Source organism: Pyrgilauda ruficollis, unplaced genomic scaffold (genome assembly GCF_017590135.1).
Source record: "Pyrgilauda ruficollis isolate IOZ18807 unplaced genomic scaffold, ASM1759013v1 scaffold40, whole genome shotgun sequence".
Classification (NCBI taxonomy): domain Eukaryota; kingdom Metazoa; phylum Chordata; class Aves; order Passeriformes; family Passeridae; genus Pyrgilauda; species Pyrgilauda ruficollis.
This window is the reverse complement of record NW_024525490.1, coordinates 4,453,205-4,478,724: the sequence shown is the minus strand read 5'-3', so window position 1 is coordinate 4,478,724 and position 25,520 is coordinate 4,453,205. Positions and strand designations below refer to the sequence as shown.

The 25,520-nt window shown below is 38.5% G+C and overlaps 1 protein-coding gene across 1 annotated transcript in view; it reads right to left on the bottom strand.

Annotated features, from left to right (window-relative positions):
• Positions 1-7,251: 7,251 nt before the first annotated feature.
• TINAG (tubulointerstitial nephritis antigen) overlaps positions 7,252-25,520 on the bottom strand; it is a 39,720-nt gene continuing 21,451 nt past the window's right edge. Inside the window, exons 8-11 of the mRNA XM_041477482.1 lie at positions 25,274-25,319; positions 19,367-19,472; positions 8,666-8,711; positions 7,252-7,455 (exon numbers count right to left, since the gene is read on the bottom strand). Of these exons, the coding sequence (XP_041333416.1) occupies positions 7,339-7,455; positions 8,666-8,711; positions 19,367-19,472; positions 25,274-25,319 (315 nt within the window). The 3' untranslated portion in view covers positions 7,252-7,338. The remainder of the gene's footprint in view (positions 7,456-8,665; positions 8,712-19,366; positions 19,473-25,273; positions 25,320-25,520) is intronic.

Below are 25,520 nucleotides of genomic sequence, written 5' to 3'. Positions count from 1 at the left end.
GCTTGCTCCTCCCTGATGCTGGGTCATCGTGTTCAGAACTTAGAGCTTGACCCCCGTGTTCCATCCTCCTTAGCTTCTCCTGTGGCGTTCGGTGCCAGGTGCTGTGGGACCACCCCGGAGTTTGGCTCCCTGTCCCCTGCAGTTCAGAGAAACAAAAGTGGTGGTCCCACTGATGGTGTTCACTCCTAGCCAAAGAGGCACAGACATGCCCCAGGCCCCGCCAGTGTCCTTTCCAGCAAATCTTCTCTGCACCCTTAAACACCGCTGGATGTCTGTCCCTGATGGAGGAGGCCAGGCCCTGTGGCCCTTCAGGACTGCCCTGTAGAACCAAAAGCCTTGCTGTCACAGGTGTCACAATGACTCCCTGGTGACATCAGGGGCCTTTCAGGCCACCCAGAAGACACAACCTCCAGCCTCAGGAACAAAAACTTGTCAGATAACTCATCTCACATGATGCTCTGCTCTTGAGCAAACTCTGTTGCCATGTTTTTCACATAAAGTCACAGGTTTTACCTTTCACAGCCAGTGCTATGTTCTGTTTTAGAAACAGATCATTCTAGGTCTTTCTTACTCCACAACTGACGTTTGCAGGAGCAGTTTTGGTGTGAAGTAGTACCATTTCTGACTCTAGTACTCTTTTTGGTTGGGTGTGATACCAGGCCCTGGGCCTGGCAGGGCTGTAGGATCTTCATCAGGATTGCCTCCTTGTTCTCTGTTCTTTTTTTCTTCCTGATACTGAAGGGTATGATGCTTTTGCAGAGCTTTCTGTGTGATGAAAAGAGTTAAAATTCTTGCCCTTTGGCTACAAATTTATTGTTTTATAAAGAGTGTTTTAAAAAAAATTACAAGAGTTACCCAGGCCCATCTTGTCAGTCAGTGTTCTCAGCAAAGTAAATTCATCTCTTCTGTACCAGTACCTTCACAGATTGTAGACTGAACAACGTCTTTACAAAGAAAACTTTCTTCTCTTCCCTGAGATTTGTGCAGTTCTGAACACACACTGCCCTGATTACCTGTATTACCCATCATTTTGATTTGAAGTCCTCCTACAGAAGTGCTCCAGACCCAAGGTAGTGCTATGGAGAAAAAAAGTCTCTGTGTTTATCCAAACACAGAGATCCACACATCCAGAGATGCACACATGTGCTGCAGCTATTGTCATGCCCATTAGTGTGATCTGTGATCCCAGTTTGTTTTCTGCAGCACTCACTTCCCAAACATATTTTAGCTCTCCCTGAAGCTGTACTTACACATGTGAAAACCCAGGAGTATTTCACACAGAGGATGTTATAAGTAAAAAGCCACATGTGCATGATACTGTTCTGGACCACCAACCTGAATTCTTCAATCACCTTGCTTTACCAACATCAGCATGTGCTTTCGGGCTTAAACCAAAGGCTTTTCTTAACATCTTTTCCTGCATGCTCAGTTTTTCAATTTTCTTCCAGTGACTAATAATTTACCTCATTTAAGGGTGAGACCATGACCGAAAAGCCTCTGCTGTTGGAGCTGTACACTGAGTAAGCAAAGGACCCTAGGGAGGACTGAACATCACTGCCATGCATAGAAGGGAAGTTGGCATGCACGTTCAGGCTGGAATTCTACGGGCCCTGATGGGATCCACCCCAGAGTAACGATAGAACTGACGAAAGAACTTGCCAAACCACACTCGATCATCTACCAACAGTCCTGGTTACCTGGAGAAGTTCCAGTTTTCTTGTAATTATCAAAAGTAATGCCCATTAACAAGAAGAGTTGGAAGGATGATCAGGGGAACAACAGACCTGCCAGCCTGACCACTATTCCAGGCAAGGTTGTGGAAGAGATCATCCTGAGTGCCATCCCATAGCATAGGCAGGACAACTACGGGATAAAGCCCTGCCATTGTGATACAAAGGCAGGTCTTTCTTGACCAACTTGATCTTCTTCTGTGAAAAAGTGGCCCACTTAGATGAAGGAAAGGTCTAGAAATCATGTCTTATGAGGCTGAGGGAGCTGGGATTTTTAAGTGTTGAGCAGGCTCATGGGGGACCTCATTGCTCTCTACACTACCTGAAAGGAGTTTGTGGTGAGGTGGGGACTGGTCTCTTCTACTGTGAGAGAATGAGGGGAAATGGCTTTAAACTGAGACAGGGGAGATTCAGACTAGATATTAGAAAAAAAATTGCTGTTATGTTGCCCTGGGAGATGGTGGAGTCACCAACCCCATAGGTGTTTAGGAAGCATCTGGATCCTACTCTGGATGAAATGGTTTCATGATTTTGGGGTTACAGTGGTGGTGCTGGGTTGGCAGTTGGACTTGATGATATTAACGCTCTCTTCCAACCTTGATGTTTCTATGATCCTATGATTCTATGATAGATTGGAACAGAATCAGACTGAAATCAAAGAAGTTTTGCCCATTTATGTTCTTTCCCTTTCTGCTACTAGCATTTGGGCAGTTTGTCCATTGAGAAAATTCAGTACACAGAAACTACATTAAATTTCTTGTTCTTCTGCTCTCCCGAAATAAATTCCACCAGCCTTTCCAAAATACCATGGAAACTTATGGGAACCCAAGTTCTTAGGTATACACAGATGCAACCTTATTTAAATATCACCTTCAGTGTCCCAAACATTAGCATGTCAGTAATAACAAAGGTAACACAAGAAATGCAAACACATTAAAAGGCAATATGACATGAGGGACACAGAAGCATCAGAACAGTGAACAAAAATCCACATTAAAAGTAGCCAATTAGTGAAATGCCATCTGTTCATAAAAAACTTAACTCAGAGAAGGAACGTTTCCTGTTTAATGGAACAGTAAATTCTTCAGGGCTTGAAAAAAAATGAGGGATTAGCTGTGTTTTTTCCCTCTGTGTTTTTCTATTGGATGAATCCTTATGCAGTTATTTACCTTGAAAATGTCACTAGGGCAGCTACACTGTGGTGCTCTAGTATTTTTTGTTTGCAGCAGTGTTGGATGAAATTTGGCAGAGTCTATATTTAGTAGAGACTAAAGATGCAGGGTTTTTTTTGCTTTGTTTTTTTCTTAGTTCTGGTGCATTCCTTCAGAGAAGGTGAGTCCATTTTGATTTTGGTTAGTTTTTCAAGAAGGAAATCAGAGTGAAATGGGTGAGTTTCATGCCAGACTTGGTGGAGTGGAACTACAACAAGATGATGATTCCAGTTGAAACATACTGTTGCTTTAGACTTTGTCAAAGTTTGGCCCAGACTTGCTGAAAAATCTGTAAATATGGTCTTATATTTTGCTTTAGTCTGAGCTGAAGCCCTTCAAAGCTTACTGAATTTTGTTTCCAAGACAAAAGTATAATTACTTTTTGCTAACACACCTGGTGGAAACCGAAAAGAATTATTAAACCATATTAAGCCATTATTCTCCCCTCCCTCTTCTTCTACACTTTTTTACCTTTCTTTTGATGTCAAGTCTTTCACAGACTTCAGCAATTTGGGTTCTGTTGAGGTCACACTTTTAATATACTTTTTCACATGTAGTGGATCCTGCTAGCTAGTGGCACACAGTGCTCTTAAAAAACTTCTTCTGTGGCTTAAAAAAGAAGATGTGAAGTTTCTAAAACCTTGATTTTCCAATTCCGTTGTTTCCAAGTTTCTTGATGAAGAGAAGCGCTTTGGCTGGAGCACAAGTCTTACAAGGCTGAGGAAAGTGGATTTGTTTAGCCTGAAGAAAAGGAGGCTAGAGGAGGACCTTATCAAAAAGTGGGGGGTTAGTCTGTTCTGCCAAGTGACAGGACAAGAGGAAATGGCTTTGAATTGTACCAGGGGAGGTTTACATTGGATATTAGAAATAATTCCTAATACTGGATATTAGGAAAAATTTCTTCACAGAAAGGGTTTTCAAGACTTGGAAAAGTCTGCCCAAGGGAGTGGTTGGGTTCCTATCCCTGGAAGTATTTCAATGAGCTGTAGATATGCCATTTAAGGGTGTGTGTTAGGGATTTGGCAGTACTAGGTTAATGGTTGGACTTGATGACTTTAGAGGTCCCTTCCAATTCTATGATTCTGAGTGAGAACAGTATTGTAACTACAAGCAATAGCAACATAGCTGATGAATTTGGACCAACAGCTGAGTCCTTCACTGTATGACAGTACAGCACACTAGGGCTAAATATTTGTCTTCTACTCATAAATTTTCTATAATTTTTTCTTTGATAACACATTGGGCTGTGTATCATGATTTGATAGACATAATGAACTATACTCGTGTTTTTATGCTCATTTTGCTGCAGTGAGAAATAAAAGATTATAGTCTCCAGAGTTTTGCAATGGAATTGCAGTTGTGCTTATATTGAGGCAGTAGTTTAAATTAATGAGTTCCCATCTATGTGTTTGTGTGGCTGCCACTGTTGGAAGAGCTGAATGAAACATCCAGACAGGCCTAAAATACTTCATACAGAACCTGAGGCAGCCCACGGCTTCAAGAGCCCCAAAAACTCTAAAGCACAGAGGATTTCAGTGGTGAGCTTACTCTGACCTCCTGCCTCAGGCTTCTTCCTCAGCTGCCTTCTCCAGGAAAAGCTTTGCGTAGTGCTGCTCCATGACGAAGATTTCCAGAGAAAACAATAAATTGTTATAGATGAAGCAATAACATTCACTGTATTATGGTGTGTGTATTTGACAGCTAGACTTATAAAGAAAAGAGAAAATTTATTCCTTTCATTGCATTCATTGTCTCTAATATGCCCTAACTAAAAGTTATTTGAGTCAGAGGTGCCTGCTCTGCACCCCTCATTCACTGACCTCTGCCACCATCCTTGATTGGGGGTGACTGCTGAACAGCATGGGACCAAGAAAATGTTGAGAGCTGGGGCTCCACATTGTCTGGAAACAAACATGGTAACCAGATACAGGTGTATCTTAAATGAGGGGATGCAGGAGAACTTTAGAATAAAGCAATATTTCAATTTGCTGTTAACTGGGGCAGAGACAAGCCTCCATCCTGGTAAAGGCTGGTCCTTGCAGTGAGGAATGGGTGCAAAGATGTAAGTTTATATAAGAAACAGTATCCACATGGTAGGTATAGCATTTAGTGACCAAGTGCAAGTTTCTGTCACATCTCTAGTAAAACATTGTGCTGAAAAGATTTATAAATATATGTTTCTCTTATTCTGATTTCTGGAAGTGTAGCTCCTCTCTTCAGGATTGCTCTTAGTCTGGCAACTTTCCATGATTCCTGGAACTACAGGAAAACAGTTCCCTTGTCGTTCTCAGGGCTTGTCTCATCCCTGCTCTAGATGCAAATTCCTTATGTCCGTGGGAGTTCTTGTTCCTCTTGTTTCAGGTTGTGTTCCTATAAAACATGTTGCACTAAGCTGTACATAAATATTTGCTGCTGCGTCCCAGTGCTGGCTGCCAGCTTGAAGGTGTGAAACCTCCCTAATTTCAGCATGCCCAGGGGAAGCTCTCCTTGAGGAATCTCTCTCTGGGCATCCCGGACAAAGCAACTATCCTAAATTAGAAGCTTAACATCACAGACCAGATCTCAGGAAGGTCTCATAAGGAAATCAGGAGCAGCAACACCCACTCGCAAAATTAAAAGCCACAGCAGTGCAAGCCGATTTGAAGTTGAAACAAATAATCCCCCCCAGAGTTTACTGAACATGTTTTTACAGTGTCATTCACTTCAAAGTTAAATTATACTCTTCTGAAATCTTGACATTTATGGAATCAATACATGCCAAGAGGTTGGGAAATAGATGTGCAGACAATTCAGTACACTTTCCTTTCAAGTACTGACTTAGCTCTCACTAAAACTATAAGAGTTATTTCTCTCAGAGCATTAAGAGCATCTAAAATTGCTTGTGTTACACTTTGCTACAAATTTCAAGAGATAAAGGGTTTTTTGTGTCTAAATTCAGTTTACTATATGACACTAAAGGCTGCAGAATGCTTGTTGTGCTGCAGTATGGTACGGACATTTTAACAATAGCTCCTGTAAGTGATGCAACATAAATTGTCACCTAACTTTAGATTAAGAGAGGTTATTTCAGAGACATGGCATTTGTCATATTCCACTGCCATGAAAAATTCTTGAGTGAACTTGCTGATGACATTAAAAAACAGGTTCTTATTCTAGAAAGAATGAACATTATTAAACACATTGAAGGTACACCTGGAAATTCTTTGTTCACTGATATTTCATGGCAGCTTTTTCCCCCCACTTATTTAACATGCCATGTTTTCTTTCATAGATAATTTTATTCCAGTTGGCATTTGGTCTTTGGATTAATTGTAAGAGAAAAGGCTAGAAAGTATTTAATTTCTTCTTATGTCAATAGTTTCAAAATTGATATTTTAATTAACAAATAAGCAAAACAGCCCTTGTCAAGATTTGCAGCAATGCCTATAGGAGGGAATGTGGGTCATAAAGCAGCTTCTTCAGACAGAAGTAGCTATGGAAGCATTAGGAGTTCTGCATGTCTCATTGGCACTACTGATCCAGATCACCAGCACCAGGAACTGAGCCTGGCTTACAGACATGTCAGTCCAGACAAACAACAAAATAACTTTTCCATCTTTTTCTGTTTGCAAGAGGCTTTTGGGAATGTTGGCATATGCTTGTTTTCAGGCTAAACAGGGAGTGGAAGGCAAGCAGTTCAGGTATTAGTCTAGTCTAGAATGAATAGAGGAAAAATTACATTTTCTTCTTTATTTTATTTTATTTTAATTAAAACATTATTAAAATTATACCATTTTGGTTGTGGTTGCAGGAACAGGAACACACTCTTTCATTGCAAGCTATTTTTGTGTTACACTGAATGCATCAACTTTGTGGTATCTACTAGAAAAAAATTAATTTCCTGGATGAGATATCGATACATAGATACAACTTATCTACTTAGCTTTAAGCAAAGGTGTATAGGAAATAATCCTTCAACTACAGGATCAGAACTACTTGCATTTCTTTGGATTTTATTATCCAGTAGGACCATGAGCTGTCTGAGCCAATTTTGTTTGGAAGAGCACACAATATTTCTGAAATAATTTCTGGTCAGAGTATATATTGCAAAGAGATTAATGCTCACACTGTAACTCCATTTTTTTCAGGCATTGTTCAATGAGGAGGGAGCTCCCTGCTCTGTGAGACATCAAGGTTTTCAGTAGTCCTGGATATAACATGCTTTTAGTCTAAAGGGTTTTTTGTACCAGGTGAGATCCAAGAGTGCTATGATGTCTGCAGTGTGTTCAAGTCAGGAAGACCTCATGAGGGATAACAGAAAGGTAACTTAGAGAGAAGACATCATTTTTTCCCCATAAAGACTCAATATACAACAATGGGAAAAATAGATACATCAAGCAGAGTATGGTACATATAAACTATGGTTGTCCCGAAGTAGCTAAAATCAGCTTCTCAATATCACACTCATTTTGTCCACGAAGAATCCTAAAATAACCATTTTCTCCCCAGGATTTTCCCCAGGAATTTGCAGCAATCTAAAAGTAAACAAAACTTATTATTATTATTATTATTATTATTTTAAAATATTAATTTAAAATGCAAGGTGTTAAATGCAAAATTCATCTTTTGTGTTAGTTTCCTTTTTAAGGAACAGTTGCTCAGGTTGGTGTCATGGTTTGACCAGGAAGCGAGGTTTTGGGAAAGTTATGGTCAAGATGACCATTTTGGGAAATACACCTTTCGTGGGGGCACTGGCACTGTGCCAGAGTCAATCCATGACAATTGGATACACTGAGAATTAGCATGTATCTTTTTCTGTTTTCTAATAATTTGTTCCTTTTTTGGTTTGATCATAATTTCAGTTCCAAAATCAGGTATAGTAAAAATGGAATAGTATTTCTACAAGACAGTTCGATACATTGAAGCAGAAATCATTAAATGAATATTCAACACTTTACTGCTGAAAGTAGTTATTTAAACAATGGTCAGAATTCCAACTAACCTGTTAAGGACACACCAAAGATATACATAAAAGAAAGCTCAATTTTAAAGAATGAAGTTTTATTCAGGTAGGTATTGACATATTAAGCAACTTATTTTCTGATGAAGTCTCTGTAGTCTCAGTAGGTTTTGCCTTTGATAGCAGTGAAGCTACCTACCATAAGCCCTGCCATCAGCTGTGTAAACACCAAAGTACCTTCAGATGAATGCAGGAATAATGGGATGAGCTGTTAGTCATAATCCAAACGATAAAATTTGACTTACTCTAAGTGGCTTAAAGGAAATGTTCTTAGTTTGATTGGTTTTGGTTTTGGTGGCTGGATAAGAATTTCCAACACTGTTTAAAGAGAAAATTTGTCTTTTCCAAATATTTTAACAATTACTATTGATTAATTTTACTGACTTGCATTTCCAGGCATCAAAAAAACTGACTCTTCATAGAAATATTTAATAACATTTGAAAAATTGAATAAGATTTGAAACAGAAAAGGCAGTGTAGGAAAAAATACAGGTATAGGTGGGATGAAACAGGCTTTGAAATTGAGGTAGGTGATGCAATGGTTTGAGGGTCAGCATGATAAAAGTTGCCAGAGAGGGAATAGAATTAAGCAGGACACTTAAGGGTGAAGGAAAAAAACAGATGCAGAGAGAGTGAATGAAAGTAAAGAAGTAGATTTTATATGATCTCTGTTGTTGAGATTTTTTTTCTTCTGCTTCAAAACACCGTCCTAAGTATTCACTTACCCAAAACTTCTGTTTCTGTCCATTTTTGTCAGGTAATGCTCCCCACCTTTTAGAAAATAATGGTACTTTGTTGAAAAAAGCAGTCAGAAGATAAAAGCATTAATTGTAATAATTATCAGTGTCAGAACAAAGCCTGAGTGACAAACTCTGATGATTCAAGTGAGATTACCTCCTAACTTGCTAAGCACAAGTCAAATTCCCATTAGTTATCACAAAAAGTTAACACAAGTCTAGTTTTAATTTTTCATTGCAAAAACCTGTTTTCATTGACAGAATCTCTCTTCTGGAGAGCTTGCCTACTGAACTGAACTGTGTAGGAATATTGAAACTATTGTGAGCATATTTCTTCAACTCAGCTGAAGATCCCTAGAAAGATTTTTGTTAAAAGTATCATCCAGCACCTTTACAGAAATAGCTGGTGAGTTGGGACTGAAAGTATTCCTAGCTTTTCTCAGATCAAACTGAACTGCTGACAGCCTAATCTGTTTCTTTGCATGGGGCAGGGGGGGAGTTTGATATTTTGTCATCTTTGAGGGCATGCTAACTTTTATGAAAATATCCATGAAATCATACAAGAAATTTTCCCCAGCTGACATCCCCACCTGCCAAGTGATAGGATTTTTATAGGGATATAGATGTAGCTGAACTGCCTAGTACTCTGATTTTTAGGTCTCACTTTATACAAAGGGCAGAAGTTCCAACCCAATCACCTGGATGTATTTCAGTGACCAAGAGTTGCACTGCACACCTTGTACAGATGGTTTTTCCTAAGTACACGTGGTTTTTCTGCTGGACCTTAAAGAGCTCTGTCTTGTTTTCAATTTATATAATGAATGCTTGTCTAGTTACTATTCACAGCTCACGATGCTTGGGTGCCTATGAAAGGGCACCAATAAACAGAAAACCAAAGATGTGAACTTTTAGATGGTTTTCCCCAGTGTGAAGTTAATCCTAGGATATATCAAATGTCATTGACAGGGTGTTTACTGGTGTATATACCATCAACACCACCTGTTTGAGCTGTATTTGCAGTGCTCCAGTCATTTTCAAAGGCAACCAGCAAAAATATGATGAGAAATTCCACACTGTGAATGGGGAAATTGGGATTTTTCTGTCATCCTTTTGTTTGAACAGTAACAGTGACATAATTCTCCTTGGTTAACAGTGAACCATCATTTACATGGAATACCTGCGCTTTCAGCCAAAGGGAAAAAGGAAAGGAAGACAGATTGGTGACTAGCAGAGAGATGAAGCGTGGATTGTAGTTGCAAGCACAAATTGTAGCTACTAATCATTAAATTGAATGAATCAAAGAAACAGTGTTTGCCATAATGACCCTGGAATGCAATTTATTTTTTTTAAAGAGGCCTCATGATACATTTTTATTTTGTTACCACATGAATGTTCAGGGATTATCAATAATTTCAATAATTGTCATTTCTTTGCCAAACATTTCAGATACAATCTGTCATTATCATAATTAAAAAAAAAAAAGTTATAGGTTTTGAATTTTATATCAGATATAGATTTACTTATTTACTCATGGCCATTTTACTAAAAAAAATACATCAGCAGTAATGTGAAAGTCCAATATTTACATTAGTCTTAAAGACAGAGAAACATTGTCTTGAATTGATATTCATGTACTCCTGCATTTTGTACTACACAGAATTTCTCCTGCTTGCTTGAGTATGACGATGACCAGTTCCCACAGGGTCACATTTCTGTGATTAAATGTTTTTCTAACATTGGGTATTTTCTGAAAGAGTCAACTTCTAGTTTCATACATTGGTAAGAATTCATTGATTCTTAGAAATGTTTGTGAATAAAAGAATACTTATAAGCCAAGATAGAAAAGGAACCTTTCTTTTATCCTTGACCATAATGTATCCATGAATTTAATTTCCCAGGGTTTGTGTCATCATAGATACATAGGCACTTGAGATATGCATTTTATTTACAGTTTGAAAGAAATGCTGCTTTCTCATTAATAAATGCCTATAGGTGTTCATCAAATACTCTAAAGTAAATTAAAATATATAGTGCAGCCAGCAGGTCAAGAGAAGTGACTGATTTCCTTTTTTTGGGACAGCCATCTTGTGTCCAGTGCCCATTCTTGAGCTTCCCCACACAGGAAAGGCATTAACAGGCTGGAGCAAGACCAGCAGGAGTCCCCTGAGATGTTTGGGATCTGGAGAACATGATGGATGAGGAGAGGCTGAGGGAACTGGCTTTGTTCAGCCCTCAGGAGAGACGGCTCAGGACAGATACATTTGTTGTCTTATTCTCCACAATGGGTGGGTACAGAGAAGATAGAACAGACTCTCCTGATACATTTTGGTGGTCCCCCCACTGCTCCCCTTCCACATCCCCTACTTGAACCTCAGCCTCCAGTGGAGGTAGTGATGGCTGCATCCAATTTAGCCTAGATAGCATTCCAGATCATCTTCCCTGCGGAATAGCAGCTCAGAGAAAGTGTTGATCGGTCCCTCAAAATCTTCAAAACGAAAATTAAAAAAAAAAAAAAAAAAAAAGCGGCATAATCCTGGAGGAGTTTAATGAAATAACTAAACACCCAGAGGAATTAGCTTCCAAGCGGAACTGACAGAGACTTTAAAGTTACATATTCTTGAGCAACATCCATTAGAGAACAATATTGTATTTTCTGGAAGATGACCAAAATAATCTAATCACACTCTTTTGTTTGCTTTTTTGATTATTCCAACTTGATATTTACTCCAAATGAGTGCTATTTTAAAAGCAAAGAGATGCTAGATCTTATTGGGCTTGTACAGACGGGGAATTTCTCAGGGTTATTTTTGCAAAGCTTTAGATCCTTTAATGTCCCTGCCTTTGGTATTTTTTAGAAAACCTTTCAACCTTATGTCCTGTTTCCACTAGAATAGAGGGTTTTGTTTTTTTTCTCAGTAGCTGTTACAGTACTGTGATTTGAATTCGGAATGAGAGTGATGTTGATAATACACTGATTTTTTGGGTTTTGCTAAGTAAGGACTTTTTTTCCTTTTGTCTCATGCTTTAACAGTGAAGAGGAATGCAAAATGAGCTAGGAGGGATACTAGCAGAGACAGGCAGCTGGAAGTGACCAAGAGGGTAATCCACCATAGAACTCATGCCCAGTATATAAAATGGGGGAAGTTACCCAGAAATATGTCCAATCTGGGTTCAGGGTGTTGGTCAGCAGGTGGTGAGCAAGTGCATTGTACAGCACTTCTTTTTCCCTTGATATTATCGTTTGCCATTATTATTGTATTTTACATTATTTTTGATTATTAAATTATTCTTATCTCAATCAACGAGATTTTTATCCCCCATTCCACTAGGGTGTGTAATGGGAGAGATGAAGTTGAGAGAGTGACTGCTTAATTTCCAGCTGGGCTTAAATCATGACACTATTTCATATCCAGACTTTCCATTTTTATTTAGGAGAAAAGGAAGAGATTTTACGAAATCATTAAGGAGGTCTGTTTATCAGTTACTGAAAATTACTTTGGATAGGGAGTTTTCTTCTCTCTGGCAAAAATATTCTGTGAGAAATACTCCACTTAGCTTTTCCAAAAGAAACAATCATGATCTTCAATCAAAAATAACCTTGAATTTTAAAAAAGTAATTTCACAAAACCACATTCAATCCCCTTCAAAAAAAAAAAAAAAAAAAAAAAAAAAGCAATGTGTTTCCATTTACCCCAAGGAAACCTGCTCCAAGTGACTCTGTGAAAAGAATTCTGTTGCTCTTTCAGATAAAAGGATGAGTTCTTGTGGTCTTATATAAAATTATTTTCATAATTTTGTGTCCAATTTTATATAGCAGAGGCACCTTCACTGTCCTTTTCAGTAATAACTTTCCCTTGATATTAACTCTGTAGGAGCAAGCCCTGAATACACAATTCTGCCTGACAGATAAAAAACTACAATACAGAGACTGTTTCAGTAGTGTTACAGAGAATGGAAATTGGTTTTATTTGAACATTTCCCAGTTTGTTTTTCAATAAACTACACTACTAAAATGCAGGTGGACTTCACAAGAAAAGCATAAAGAAAGCTATCAGGAAAAAAGTAAGCTGATAATTAACCATTGAATAAAGTACTAAAAAATGGGAAATATAACCTAACACAAGAAAAAGGGTTATCAGCAGTTGTTTCAAAACAAAGGTGTTTTGGCAGATAACAGAAACTAGGTTCAAGTGTGCTTACACTCACTTTTGAAGGTAAAATGCTCTTAAGGGCAAATACAGTGAAGACTTCTGAAGAGTGTGCTAAATAATATTATACAAACTGTCTCCTTAAGATTGAAGATATGAACAGAAAACAAATACAGCCTTAAAAATAAAGAGGAATGGCAGGTTTTAGGTCTTAAGCTAATTTCTGCAGATTGGTTGTTCTTAGTAGAAGTCAATGCTTTGCATTAACCAAGGATTTAAATTGCTTGCTGGACACAAATATATGCAGTCCAAAAACTTCTCATCTCAGTTTCTTCCCTGGATTTGGTTGTACAACTATCATAATGCTGCCAGAGAAAAAAAGTTGTAAGTATTGTGGGTCATGTCCTATTCTTAGTGCTGGATCACAACAGTACACTACAGCACACTTCAAAATTAGCAATTTTATCTACTCAATTAGACAAAAGTTTAATTCTTAATCTTGTATTAAAAATAAGAAGGTTGGGGTTACTAATTTATGTTCACCACAAGAGAAGGCTTCTTAGAAAATGGTTGCTAGAATTTGAAATTGTAGTTTTGCATAGACTTTTCAACACAGGAGTTGAGTCAAATTGAGTCAGTGAACCAAGAGTTAAATCACTCCCACAGATCCCACAGATCCCACAGATCCCAAAGATCTACTGTAATGAATTGTACAGGAGATAGTCTCATGGATTTAACTGCATGTATCATCAGGCACTGTATATTTTCCCCATGATCTCCTCATGTATTTCTCTTTGCTATAAAATATTTGAGTGTCACTGTTTAATTTTTAACTATAATACCTGATGTTGATTATCTGACAGTGAAAAAGTAATTTTTTTTTTCCCCATGAAAGGAAAAGGGAACTCAAGCCCAGGTTTCTTTATTCAGGAACAAAACAGTTTGGGTTATGACTTTTGGTGGTTTAAGATGTTACTTGTTTGTAGTTATTCTGAGTGTAAGATCGAGTGAGGGCAACTAAGATAAAAATATATAGAAACACAGTCTCCAAAGCCAAAACTCCAGATATCACTAGCAGTAGTCAAGAATTTGGACTTTGGACTTTGGATAGGTGAATCATTTAATTATGTATTAAATCTCAGAATGTGTTGTTCTGTTTGGCTGTCTCTTCAACATTAAACCACAAGCTCTTTGCCTCACATATCAATTTTATCTCCATTAATATGGCTTTTTGTGTTAAACATTCAGCCAATGTTTTTTCAGGGCATAGAAGTTTCAGTTTAGTAGTTGGCCAAGCCATTTAATCTGCTGCATTATTCCATTTAAATATTTCAGTGAATTTCTAATTAATATAGAGAGGAAATATGTTTCCAGCTAATGAACATCTCAGTGTCCTCTTATTAAAGCCTTTTGCCATTCTGATCTCCTTCCAAGCGTTGAAAATCTATCTTGTTCATGAAAGATTATCAAGGATTTTAATAATATTTGTTTGTTTCCTCCAAGCCTTAAAGTGATAGTCCATAGATTTAATTGCAGCTAAAGGCATGGACTTCTGAGACCTTCCTGGATTTTTCAGTGTCATGGCTTCAGCAGCTGCAGCTTTTTAGTGAGGTATGGATCATGTATTGTAGCTTGGCACTGATACTAAAGTGATTCAGAAATAAAAGTCTCAGAGATTTGTCTGAGCAAGCTGCAGATATTCAGGATGGGTACTTTACTTCACTAACTTTGAAAAGAGATTTATATGAACTAGAACCACAGTTCATACAGAACTAGAACAGCTTCTCTATCCAATGTATTTCCTTGACTGAACTCTACTTTCCTTACCAAACAGACTATGGCATTTTATACCAACAAATTTCCCCAGGTTTTATTTTCCTCTAGATATTATATTTCTTCTCCTAGAGGGAACTAAGAAAGCCAGAAGACTAGAAAGAAGTTTTAAAATTTTAAAAACCCAAACAACCAAAGAGCAACAAAAAAAAAATTGCAGAGAATCTGGTACAGAACAAATATGACAGGTTTGATCAGAAATCCTAGATTACATGTGCAGGTCTGAAAGAAATCTACCACCGAGTTCATCTTTGATGTGAATTTAGTCTTGTTTTATTAAGAGACCTTGAGATAAAAATTACAGTTTTGTATATAATTTTTCAGCCATCAATCTTCTTAAAATAGGAGAGTGGAAAAAAAATGAAAATTAACAAACTAATAGTTTTTCCTCTTTACTCCCTCTTGGCATTTGCAGTTTCATTGTGCCTCTTTAACTGATTTTCATTCTGGTGTCATTAAGAGCTGCAATTGTGGATCTATGGATCCACGAATGCATGCATGTACATACACACACACATGCAAGACTCTGAAAATACTGTCTTACTGTGAATATTACACACCAGTCATTTTGGTTTTAAGCAACTCTAAGATGCCATTGCATGTGGGATTTCTGTAATCTAGTCTAGAATTTTTCATTTTATCTATTTAAGCGTGACGTTATCTCACAAATTCTATTATAGTCTACAAGGAGAAATCAGATCCAACAAAGCAATTAAGCTCACCTTTAGATATTTAAGCTAGAGCAGATGAATATCTATAAAAGACAAAGGAAACATGCAGGGGCATAGGAATTTAACTTTATTACATCAAAACTTAGCTGTTATGTATCCCAGTCTCCATTATTCACTTTTTCTGCTTATCTCCCTGTGTCTGGAATAGACACAGGAACTGCCTGAGAGATCCTCCTCTCTCTAAGTATCAGTGGGTCAGCCCATCCTGCATTCAGATTACTGAAAGCCCTGTTTCACTAGAGAGACTGTGACCAAACCCAAACACTCTGCTACCCACAACAGCCCTCACCTGGCTGTTCCACACTTTCCTCTCCTCCTTCCATGCTATTCCATCTTCTCATATTCTTTCCCTGAGCCTGAGGTCACACAGGACCTCACTGGAGATTGACTCCCAGTCTTGTCACAGCTGATTTTATAAATAAGCCTTTGAATGATAGAAAATAACTTGCAATTTCACGTTGCAGAACAAGGGAAGTCAGTCTAAACACTTAAAATCCTTCCGGTCCAATGATCAATTGAGCAGTATGTATGTGCATTTCTGGTTTTGTATAAATAGCTCTTGCAAGCGTCACCAAAATGTGTTTGCATTTTTTCACTCCATTGCCTCATATGTTGCACAATTCACGGGCAATTTAAGGCATTTTCAAAAATGTTTCTGAAATATTACAAATATCAGCTTAATAGGGTCAGTCATTATTACGGCTGCCTTTTACAAGTATTGAATGTCTTTTATGGAAGGGATTATAAATAAAAATAAGCCTACAATAAACCTCAACCCACAAAAAACTGCATATTTTATCCTATCTATCAGCATGTCTCTGCTCCTTTTTGTCTCCCCAGGAGCCATCTCAGCTAAGCAAAATGCAAATATTCATCAGTATTTTTATCTGAAGTACAACTATGATGAGATTCTCATGAGTTTTTTATTGAGGTCAAGGAGTCTAAATTTTCCTTCGCTTCCAAGCTATATATGAGTGACCAAGAACTTACACCCACAACACATATTTTGCATTCAAATTCATTGAAACTAATAAATTATATTGAAATTGATAGCTTAATCCTGAAGACATTAAAATCTATACAACAAAGTGGTTTAGAGTTCATGATGCAGAATCACATTTCATGGCTGGATTTATCATTCCTAGAAGCACCTAGCTTAAGGCTCCAACAGCTTCCAACTTGTCAAGACCTAATTCAATTTTTACAGTTAAACAGCTCTGCAAGCATTTTATATGGCACAACCTTGGAGGCCACAACATTTCAACATTGTGCCTTAGACAATTCCAGGATTGGTAAATCTTTATACTGTTGGATCCATTGGATACTTCAGGAATATTAAAATTAAGTAAATGAATTGGTAAGAAAATGCATTCCGCCCATATTAAACTCTGAACAAGTCTGAGGTTTCTTATATAATATCATCTTCAGTTTTCTTCTTTTTCCTTCACTTAAGTTCTTTTTCAGTACATCAGAACACTTGTCTTTCCTTCTTCTCAGTGTTTACCAGTGACCATTCAACACAATCCTCTGTCTCAGTCAAGGAGCTCAGATTTTGCTCATAGTGGTTCCTTGCCTAAGGGTTGCTGTCTTTTCTTTGCACAGCCTGTCAGTTCCCATTTAAATCAGCATCCACTTCAGCACAGAAATACAAAATCATAGAATATGCTGACTAGCCAGGGACCCACAAGGATCATTGAGTCCAACTCCTGGCCCCACAAAGGACACCCCAAGAGTCACACCATGTGCCTGAGAGCATTGTCAAAATGCTTCTCGAACTCTGTCAGGCTGGTGCTGTGACCACTGCCCTGGGGAGCTGTTCCAGTGCCCAACCACACTCTGGGTGAAGAATCTCTTTTTAATATCCAACATAAACCTCCCCTGGCACAACTTCAGGCCATTCCCTTGGATTCTGACACTGTTCACCCCAGAGAAGAGATCAGCATCTGCCCCTCCTCCTCCCCTCACAAGAAGCTGTAACTGCAGTGAGCTCTCCCCTCAGTCTCCTCCAGGCTGAACAGACCAAGTGCCCTCAGCTGCTCCTCATACAGCTTCTCCTCAAGGCCCTCCACCATCTTTGTTGCCCTCTAATAGTTTAATAACTTTCTTATATTGCAGTGCCCAGAACTGCCCCCAGCACCTGAAGTGAGGCTGCCCCAGTTCAGAGCAGAGAGGGACAATCCCCTCCCTTGCCTGGCTGGCAGTGCTGGGCCTGATAACCCCCATGGTTGGCCTTCCTGGCTGTCAGGAAACTATTCAACTTTCAATCAGCCAGGTTCCCCAGGTCCTTTTCTGTGGCACTGCTTTCCAGCATGTCATTTCTCAGTCTGTCTCTACATCCAGGGTTGCCCCATCTCAGGTGCAGAATCTGGCACTTCTCCTTGTTGAACTTCATATGGTTGGTACATACGGTTGGCACTTTAGTTATCTCCTCCTCTCTCCCTCCTCAGCCATCACTTTGTCCCCTGGTGCTATTCTTGCATAATCACTCATCTGGGTAGGTTATTCTGCACAAATGTGGAGCAGTTTGTCTTAGGGAAGAGTTGCCATCACCCTATGCTTGCACCAAGCATACTTCACATCCCTCCCAAAACCTGAACTCACAGCCTCACAGCAGCTCATTCCAGAGCTAAAGTATTCAAATTGCACTGCACATTTTACTGCCTAATGTTGTTGGTGTCTCATGGCTGTTACCTTAAATACACGTACAAAAACCAACGCTTACCATCTGTCCTCCATAAACATATTTTCTTAATTTAGTGCTCCATTTTTCTACACTAAATTCCCTTTTCTACACTAAAGTTTCTCTTTTTCATTGCTGCGCAATATTCTCTACAATCATATGATCGGGAGTTTTTCCTTTATTTGCCTGGGTCAATACTTTTTGCAGCAGTATCAAAGATAATCTGGCATAAGCCTGCTGCTTCTCTTTGCTTCTATGCCACTACCAAACACTCTGCTACCAAGCACACTCTTGTAATCCATAGCCAGCAGTTTCCACAACCATGAAGGGCATTCCCATGCCCTTCATGAAGACGTCTTCACCAAGATCACAAGCACAAAATTAACCTTATTTTGCAATTTTATGTTCTTGAAATATTTGTTGAAAATACTCTCAGTAATTTTCCTAGCACACATTGAATCATTACTTATGTGATATTCTAGACCACAAAAAATATATTTTCTTGAGATTCTACAGTCATTTTTCTGTGTATTCACTCACTGATGTAATAAAAATTCATCCTTGTATATTCCCTCCATGGCAAAGAATAAAGCTTTGTGGTGTGTTCAGTAATTCAAGCATATGTATTATTAGATACTTGTCTTCTTAACATAGTGGACCTGGTCTATATTCGAGAGGAAATCCACTAGTGTACTTCATATATGCTTCTGAGGCAGGTTTCCAAATAAAATCAGCAGCATCTCAGCAGCAGTTGGTTTCTACTCAGGGCACAGAGAGCCTATACTGCTGTGCCAGTAAGTTATGCCATTTAAGTGGGAGGTCACTGTCAACTTTCATGTTTCTAGTTGCATTCTGTTTGGTGGCATATTTGAAGAAAATTATATCAACTTTGTTCACAACTTGATATGTACTTGGAATATTTGTGAATACCCAAACAAGTATTTTTATATAGTGTGTATATATAATTTTTTTAATATGTGTGTGTATGTGGGTTTTAACTATATTTATATGGGGTTTAATGGTTTATTCTATAAGCATTATATGTGAAGTATTTGAACAAATATAAGAGTAGATTAAGAGATGATGGGTCTACACCTCTTTTCAGTACTCTCTAAAATTTGTAGACAAGGCAAAAATGAAACATCAGTCTTATGTTGGGAGCTATCAGCATTCCATCTGTGACAGTCAAATCTTTGGGTTACAAACTGGTCATTGAGTTTTTGGTTTTACATTGTAATACATTGTATTACACTCACAGCTGGCAAAGAAAAATGGCAAAAGAATGTGCTTTACTCACCCAAGGAGTTTGACTGAATGAGTTTTCCATTTAGATCCTGCTGTCTGGGAGTGTCGATATATTCCCTCTTTGTAAAGAAAAAAATCTTCATACACTTTCATTATAGCTGAAAAACAATGGGAAAAATCACCACAGTCAGCAAACATAACCTCTATTATTCTTTGCTCCTTGCATTTTACCAATGAAATTCTTGTGTGTTGGACTGCATTGTGTACTTTGCAATTCCACTAAAAGCATCAATTTCTCAGAAGTGTCCTGTTGTGAGTGAACCAACAGAAATACTTCAACAGAGTACTCTCTGTGGTCTCTTATCAGGTTTGTTCATTTTTCTTGTCATGGAAACTCCCTCTCACTGACTTTTTCTAACGCAGTAAGAGGAAACATTGCCTCATGAAGGCTTACATAAATTTTGAAATCTAATTAAATAAAATTAATCTCCCCAAGTTTTATATATAAACTACCCAGTTCAGACTAACATCTGCATATTCAAGAAAATGTATATCCTGTGAAATATGGCAGAGTGAAATGCCTTTTTCTGAAACTTAAAGTTCATCAAATACAAAGTAATCTCCTTAAAGAAAACTAGATTGTTTGTATACGTATAAATCGTGACTGCTAGTTAAAAGTGTGGAAAAAATCACCCCCTTTTTTCATAAAAAATGTAAGGTGAAAGACCTGATGGACTGAAAATTTTGTGCAAGAGAACGAAGACTACAAGTTGCATTTTATGCCTATTTATTATTTCTTAGGTGCATCATTCATTTGTTTATTAAGAAAATAGTTCTGGGTTTCTTTTCACATATGTTCTGCCACCTTAGCACCCTTTGCTTTATGGTGGGCTACCAGATCCAGAGAAATGAAACTGCTTTTCAGGTCTACATTAACTTTAGATTCCAGTGAAATAGAAGCATTAAATATAAGCTGCATTCATTTTATTTTTAGCTTATGATTTTAACTACCACACAACTTGGAACATGAGAATTAGTGAAATCAAATTTCCTAAAGTCTTGCACCTTGGGAATCCCATAAAGTACAAGTCTCACTGACCATTTTTTATGTGGTTGGGCCATTTATAACATATGTGCCTGGTATAGATCTGCAGTATCCAGTAAGTTGAGATCATGCTGCCATTTTTTTCTGTCTGGCATACTTAACAAATTTCTTTCTCCTACTTGAACATTTTCATAAACTTGAAGGAAATTAACTATCTTTAAAAGAACCTCTATCATATTTGGCTGAAAATATAAAACAATCAAAAATTGTAGGGGATAAGAGAGAATTAGCAAAACATGGTGAAATGAGGCTAATTGCCTTGCCACAGACAAGCCTGATATTGTGCCCCTTCCCCATCACATCTTGGTTGAAGCTCTGGCAATGAGATCCACTGTTCCTGAGCAAAGACTCTCCTTCATCTCTGAGAAAGGGGAGTCCCATGATGCCAGCATGTCTGGTGCTTAGGCCATTCCATTGTGAAACCCCCCCAGCATTTGAGCTGTGACACCAGCCCTGGAGCCATGTATTAACAGACTCAGCCCATCTGTTTCATCCAATGTTGCTGCCTTCAACTGTAAGTACAAAGGAGAATAAAACCTGTGCCCCAAATAAGACACATTCTTGTCTGTGAACAGATATCATACCTAAATTTTTTCCATTGAAATGAGGTAGAATTTTTTAAAGTGTATTTCCAGAATAAATTTAGTTTATGTGATAGAATTTTATCCATGACTGTATATTATATATACATTGCATGCCTGGGCACATGGGTATATGTACATTTGTATATGTGTGTAAATATATATATACCTATGTATGTGTAATACCTTGCAAGGAGCTAAATAATGGTACAGTCTTTAGAGTTAGAGTGGTCTGAGCGCATGAAGTACAACATGGACAAAGATGATGATAATTCTATATCTACCACTGAGATATTTTAATTTACTCAGTGACTTTGACTTGATACGGACTGTGAGTTGGACAGGACAAGTTGATCACAGTCCACCACCTAATTTTGTTCCTTCTCACACAGGAAAGACTGTATTTCCCAAAATGAACAGATTAATTATTAATGAATCAGAAAAGGCAGTGATTTTCATAAGATTTACTATAGTTCATGCGTGAGCTATTTAGTCATGCTGAGCTTTTCAGATCTATGCATATAGACGCAGCAGATTAAAAGATTGATTCCACTATGGATTCCCCTGCATAAAATTCTTAAATAGGAATTTTTTTATCTCTTTTTAATCACACAAAGACACAAGAAATGAAAACTAGTTGCTACAAAAGGAAACAAAATTTAGCTCTATACATTAATATAGACACGTGCTTTCTGCAGATAATCTTCTTCATATTTTTAAAGATTCACTTCCTTTAGCAAATATAAAAATTTTTCCCAAGATCATAACAGCTGAAATTGTAAGTTTTGTGGGGTCAAAACTCTGATGTATTGCCAACAATGTGTGAGCCTTTATTTTAATCGAGGCTGACTAATGTGTTGGAGAGGATAATTTTCCTACATCAGCGTTGTAACTGTCAGAGTATTTCCTAAAGTCCATGAAAAAAAAAAGAGATGTATGGGCAATATTAGGATTGTCTGTCTGAATGTTTTAAAATTATTGGTGAAATTTCACTATGTATACTTGAAAATGGATTTCTTAAAAAAACTAGTATTTCATCTTTGAATAAAAATATCCTAATTGCTGAGTTTCTGTACCATGTAAGACAATGATGTAGGTCTGAGAGAAATTGTCATTCAAACTTGAAAGCTGTATAACATAAAATCTTGAGTTACATTCCTAAACCTACTACTTCACAGTTGTTAAAATATATTTTTTTCTTAACTTTGAATATGTCCAAAAATCAAAGTCCATGCATCATCATGATCTTGAAAGGATCTTGAATATTTCCCAGCTATTAAACATTGCTTAGTATATTAGATAAAACGGTCCCTAAGCACTTTGTAGGTTCATCAGGAATGACAAGTGAATGAATAATGGAAAACCTCCTCCAGTATTTGAAGATCATTTGCAGAAAAAATTATGATATGGTTTTAAAATTAGACTTTTGCCCTGGTTGCATTTGTAATACGGGAAGATAGAAGAGAGGATCAGTGACAAAAAACAGGGCCATAACTGTGATCCATTTAAAACCCATAGCCAAAAGAAAAAACAGCAAGTGATTTCACTCAGTGATGCATACCCTCAGTTATATGCCATTATGTATATCGATTTTTCTACAAACAACATTACCTTAACCTGATACACAAAAGCATTGAAATTTAAAAGAAAAAAAAATTGAATTGTTGAGTGGCTGTCGTGGTTTGACCAGAAAGTGAGTTTCTGGAAAAGTTATGGTCAAACCAATCAGTGGCCAGATTTGAAATTGGCACCTGGTGTGGCCACTGGGGACCTGGATACATCTCTGAGAACACACAGGGGTTAAAAGCAGAACACTCCTGAGAGACTTTCTCTTTTGACTCCGACAGGTGAGTTGACCTCCTCCCCTGGGAGGCCATGCAGCCTGAGGGAAGGGAAGCCGGAGCCCCTGCAAGGTGCAGGGGTGGAGGAGATCTGGGATGTTTTGGGCAGCTTCCCCCCCCCGCCCCGGGAGGGAATGATAGAGCCTGTGCAGGCTGGAAATTTAATATCTTGTGCTGGCACCACGGCCAGGAGGAGAAGCGGAGGGGCAAGGTGCCCAGCCGCCGGCAGACCGGGCTGAGCTTTTAACCCCTTTGGTCTTGAAACAATGGAAGCTGTAAAAACACTGATCTTCCCCAGCTGAGAATTGAGAGGGGACGGAGGATGGGAAAGACAAAGAAGGTTGGAGTAGGCGAAGAAATGCCAGCAGATGAGAAGTGCCCTAGATGGAGGAGATGATTGGAGTGGCTTTGGCTGGACTTTTCTCTTACATGGCCACGAGACGAAACCAATTCCTGTAATGTAGAGACTGCACCTTGGGGGAGGCGGTTGGCGGGAAGCGAGGAGTGACAAAGCCATTTGGAGAAGTAGAGGGAACAGAGACTGATGTGGAGGATGTGGTGGATCCCTCTGCCTTCAGCGAAGGATCTCTGTTCCTGAGAGCCCCAGGCCCCAGGGGAGTGAATATGGGGGGGACAGGTGTCCCAATGGTGAGAGGCGGCCACTTCATGGAACTGAGCAAAGCATTCTTAAAAGGACCTAAGAAGCAGGATCCATGGACAGTGGTGAGAGCACTGGACATGGAAGGAAGATGGTCATCACGGCAGATTCTCTTCGGGTGGCTGCCATGTGTGACATGGAAGCACAGGAGGTTCCACTGTGTTCCCTGGGGAGGCCCATGGTGCAAGAGGGAGACTCCTCTCTCCTGATGGACTGGGGGGAGCTTGTGTGAAGGATGGCATTGGACTGAAAATCAAGTGTTAGAGAAGATTGAGTGTTAGAGGGGTGGGGGGAGGAGGAGTGTTTTGGAGGTGTTCCATTGTGAATTGTTGTGTGTGTTTTTTTCTTTTTTTCCCTTTTGTGTCTATGTTGTAGATTAAAAAAATTTTGGTTTTTTTCCCCTCCATTCCCAAGTTAGAGCCTGCTTTGTTCTGTTTCTGGGTCACATCTCACAGTAACCATTTTGGAAATACACCTTTCATAAGGGAACTAGCACTGTGCCAGTGTCAATCCATGACAGTGGCTAAATTCTAACGAATGGCTGAATTTTGATTATTTCATGTGTAAAATTTAGTACTAGCAGATTAATCCAGAAAAATGTTTGAGGTTTGAAACTCTATCTTGAGGATCCTAATTTTTATCATTTTCTAAAACCAGCAGAAATTACTGTCTTTGCATCTAGATCAAATGCAGTGTGGGAAATAATATTTTCCTTGAGCAAACAAACTTGGACAGAACAAAAAAAAAAAAAGACTGATTATGTTGATCTTGTTAAGTCTGAACTTCAGATTAATTGCAGCTGCCCACATAAAGAGCTTTAAGAAGTAATTTCAACTACATGATGCACCGAAATGAATTCTATCTCATAATCAAAACCATTTGAATAATGAATTGAAGATTATGATAATTCCTTATATAATTAAAGGCAGTAGAAATGCAGAAGTGCCCTGAAGTAAAATTCTTTGGTTTTGCTTCAGCCAACCATCCAAGAGAGGTGGAGGTCCTGCTCTATGGCCATTCTCCATCATCCCAAGCCCCACATCAATCAGTCTCTCTAGTTACACTGTCCCGGGCTGTGAGCAGGAACCTGCATTTTCAGCTGATGCCAGCACCATACATGGCCACAAATGGACAGTACCGAGCGAAAAAAAAAAAAAAAAAGTTCGCAGTTCCCTACTCAATGCTGAGTCTCTGACTGAAATCTACTGAAGTCTCTGTATTTCTGACCTCTGAGAGGTCAGGGATCTTCATTGCAGAGTTCAGCAGAAAAATTCAAATCTGGTAGGCATCAACAAGAGCATTTGGGCCCTGAAATGAGTAATTCTGGGGTATTTCAGTACTGAATGATTTGCTGGAAGGCCCATATAGCTCAGCATTACCTTCAGAGGAGAGCAGGTCTGGTGGGCTGGCCTTAGCCATGGGGGAACCCACCCCAGCCCTACAGAAACGAGTCTGGCTAACATTTAATCCATAAATTGATATTTCACCAATGACCAAAGAACTGTCATGAAAAAAGGCACACAGATTTCCTGCACATGCATTTTGCACAAATTTTCAGCGTATCCAGTGCAAGGTCACTTTACTCTTCACAGGCTCTCATGCAGTCATGCTGCCTTTAAGGCCACTATTTACCCACCAAATGTCCCTGGATGGACTACAGTGCATATGACTGGTTTCTTCACTGTGGCATGTAATTTGCATTTTCTAATATTTTGATACGAGGTCATTGCACAGTCTATTTTAATAATGTTATCATCCTTTAAACTTACCGTACCTTGCACTGGTCCTCTGTCCTTGATTTCTTCCATTATATCAGTTTCCTAAGAGGAGGTGAGAGCAGCAACACAGAGAGCAAGGGAAGATTACATTTATTAAATAAAATTAAAACTTATACTAATTTATCATTGTGTGCACATATATATATAGTGCACACAATATACAAAGGTATATATATATATATACCTTTGTACTTGTATTTCTGCTGGAGAATATTTGGTTTACCAAATTAACAAAACCTTCAG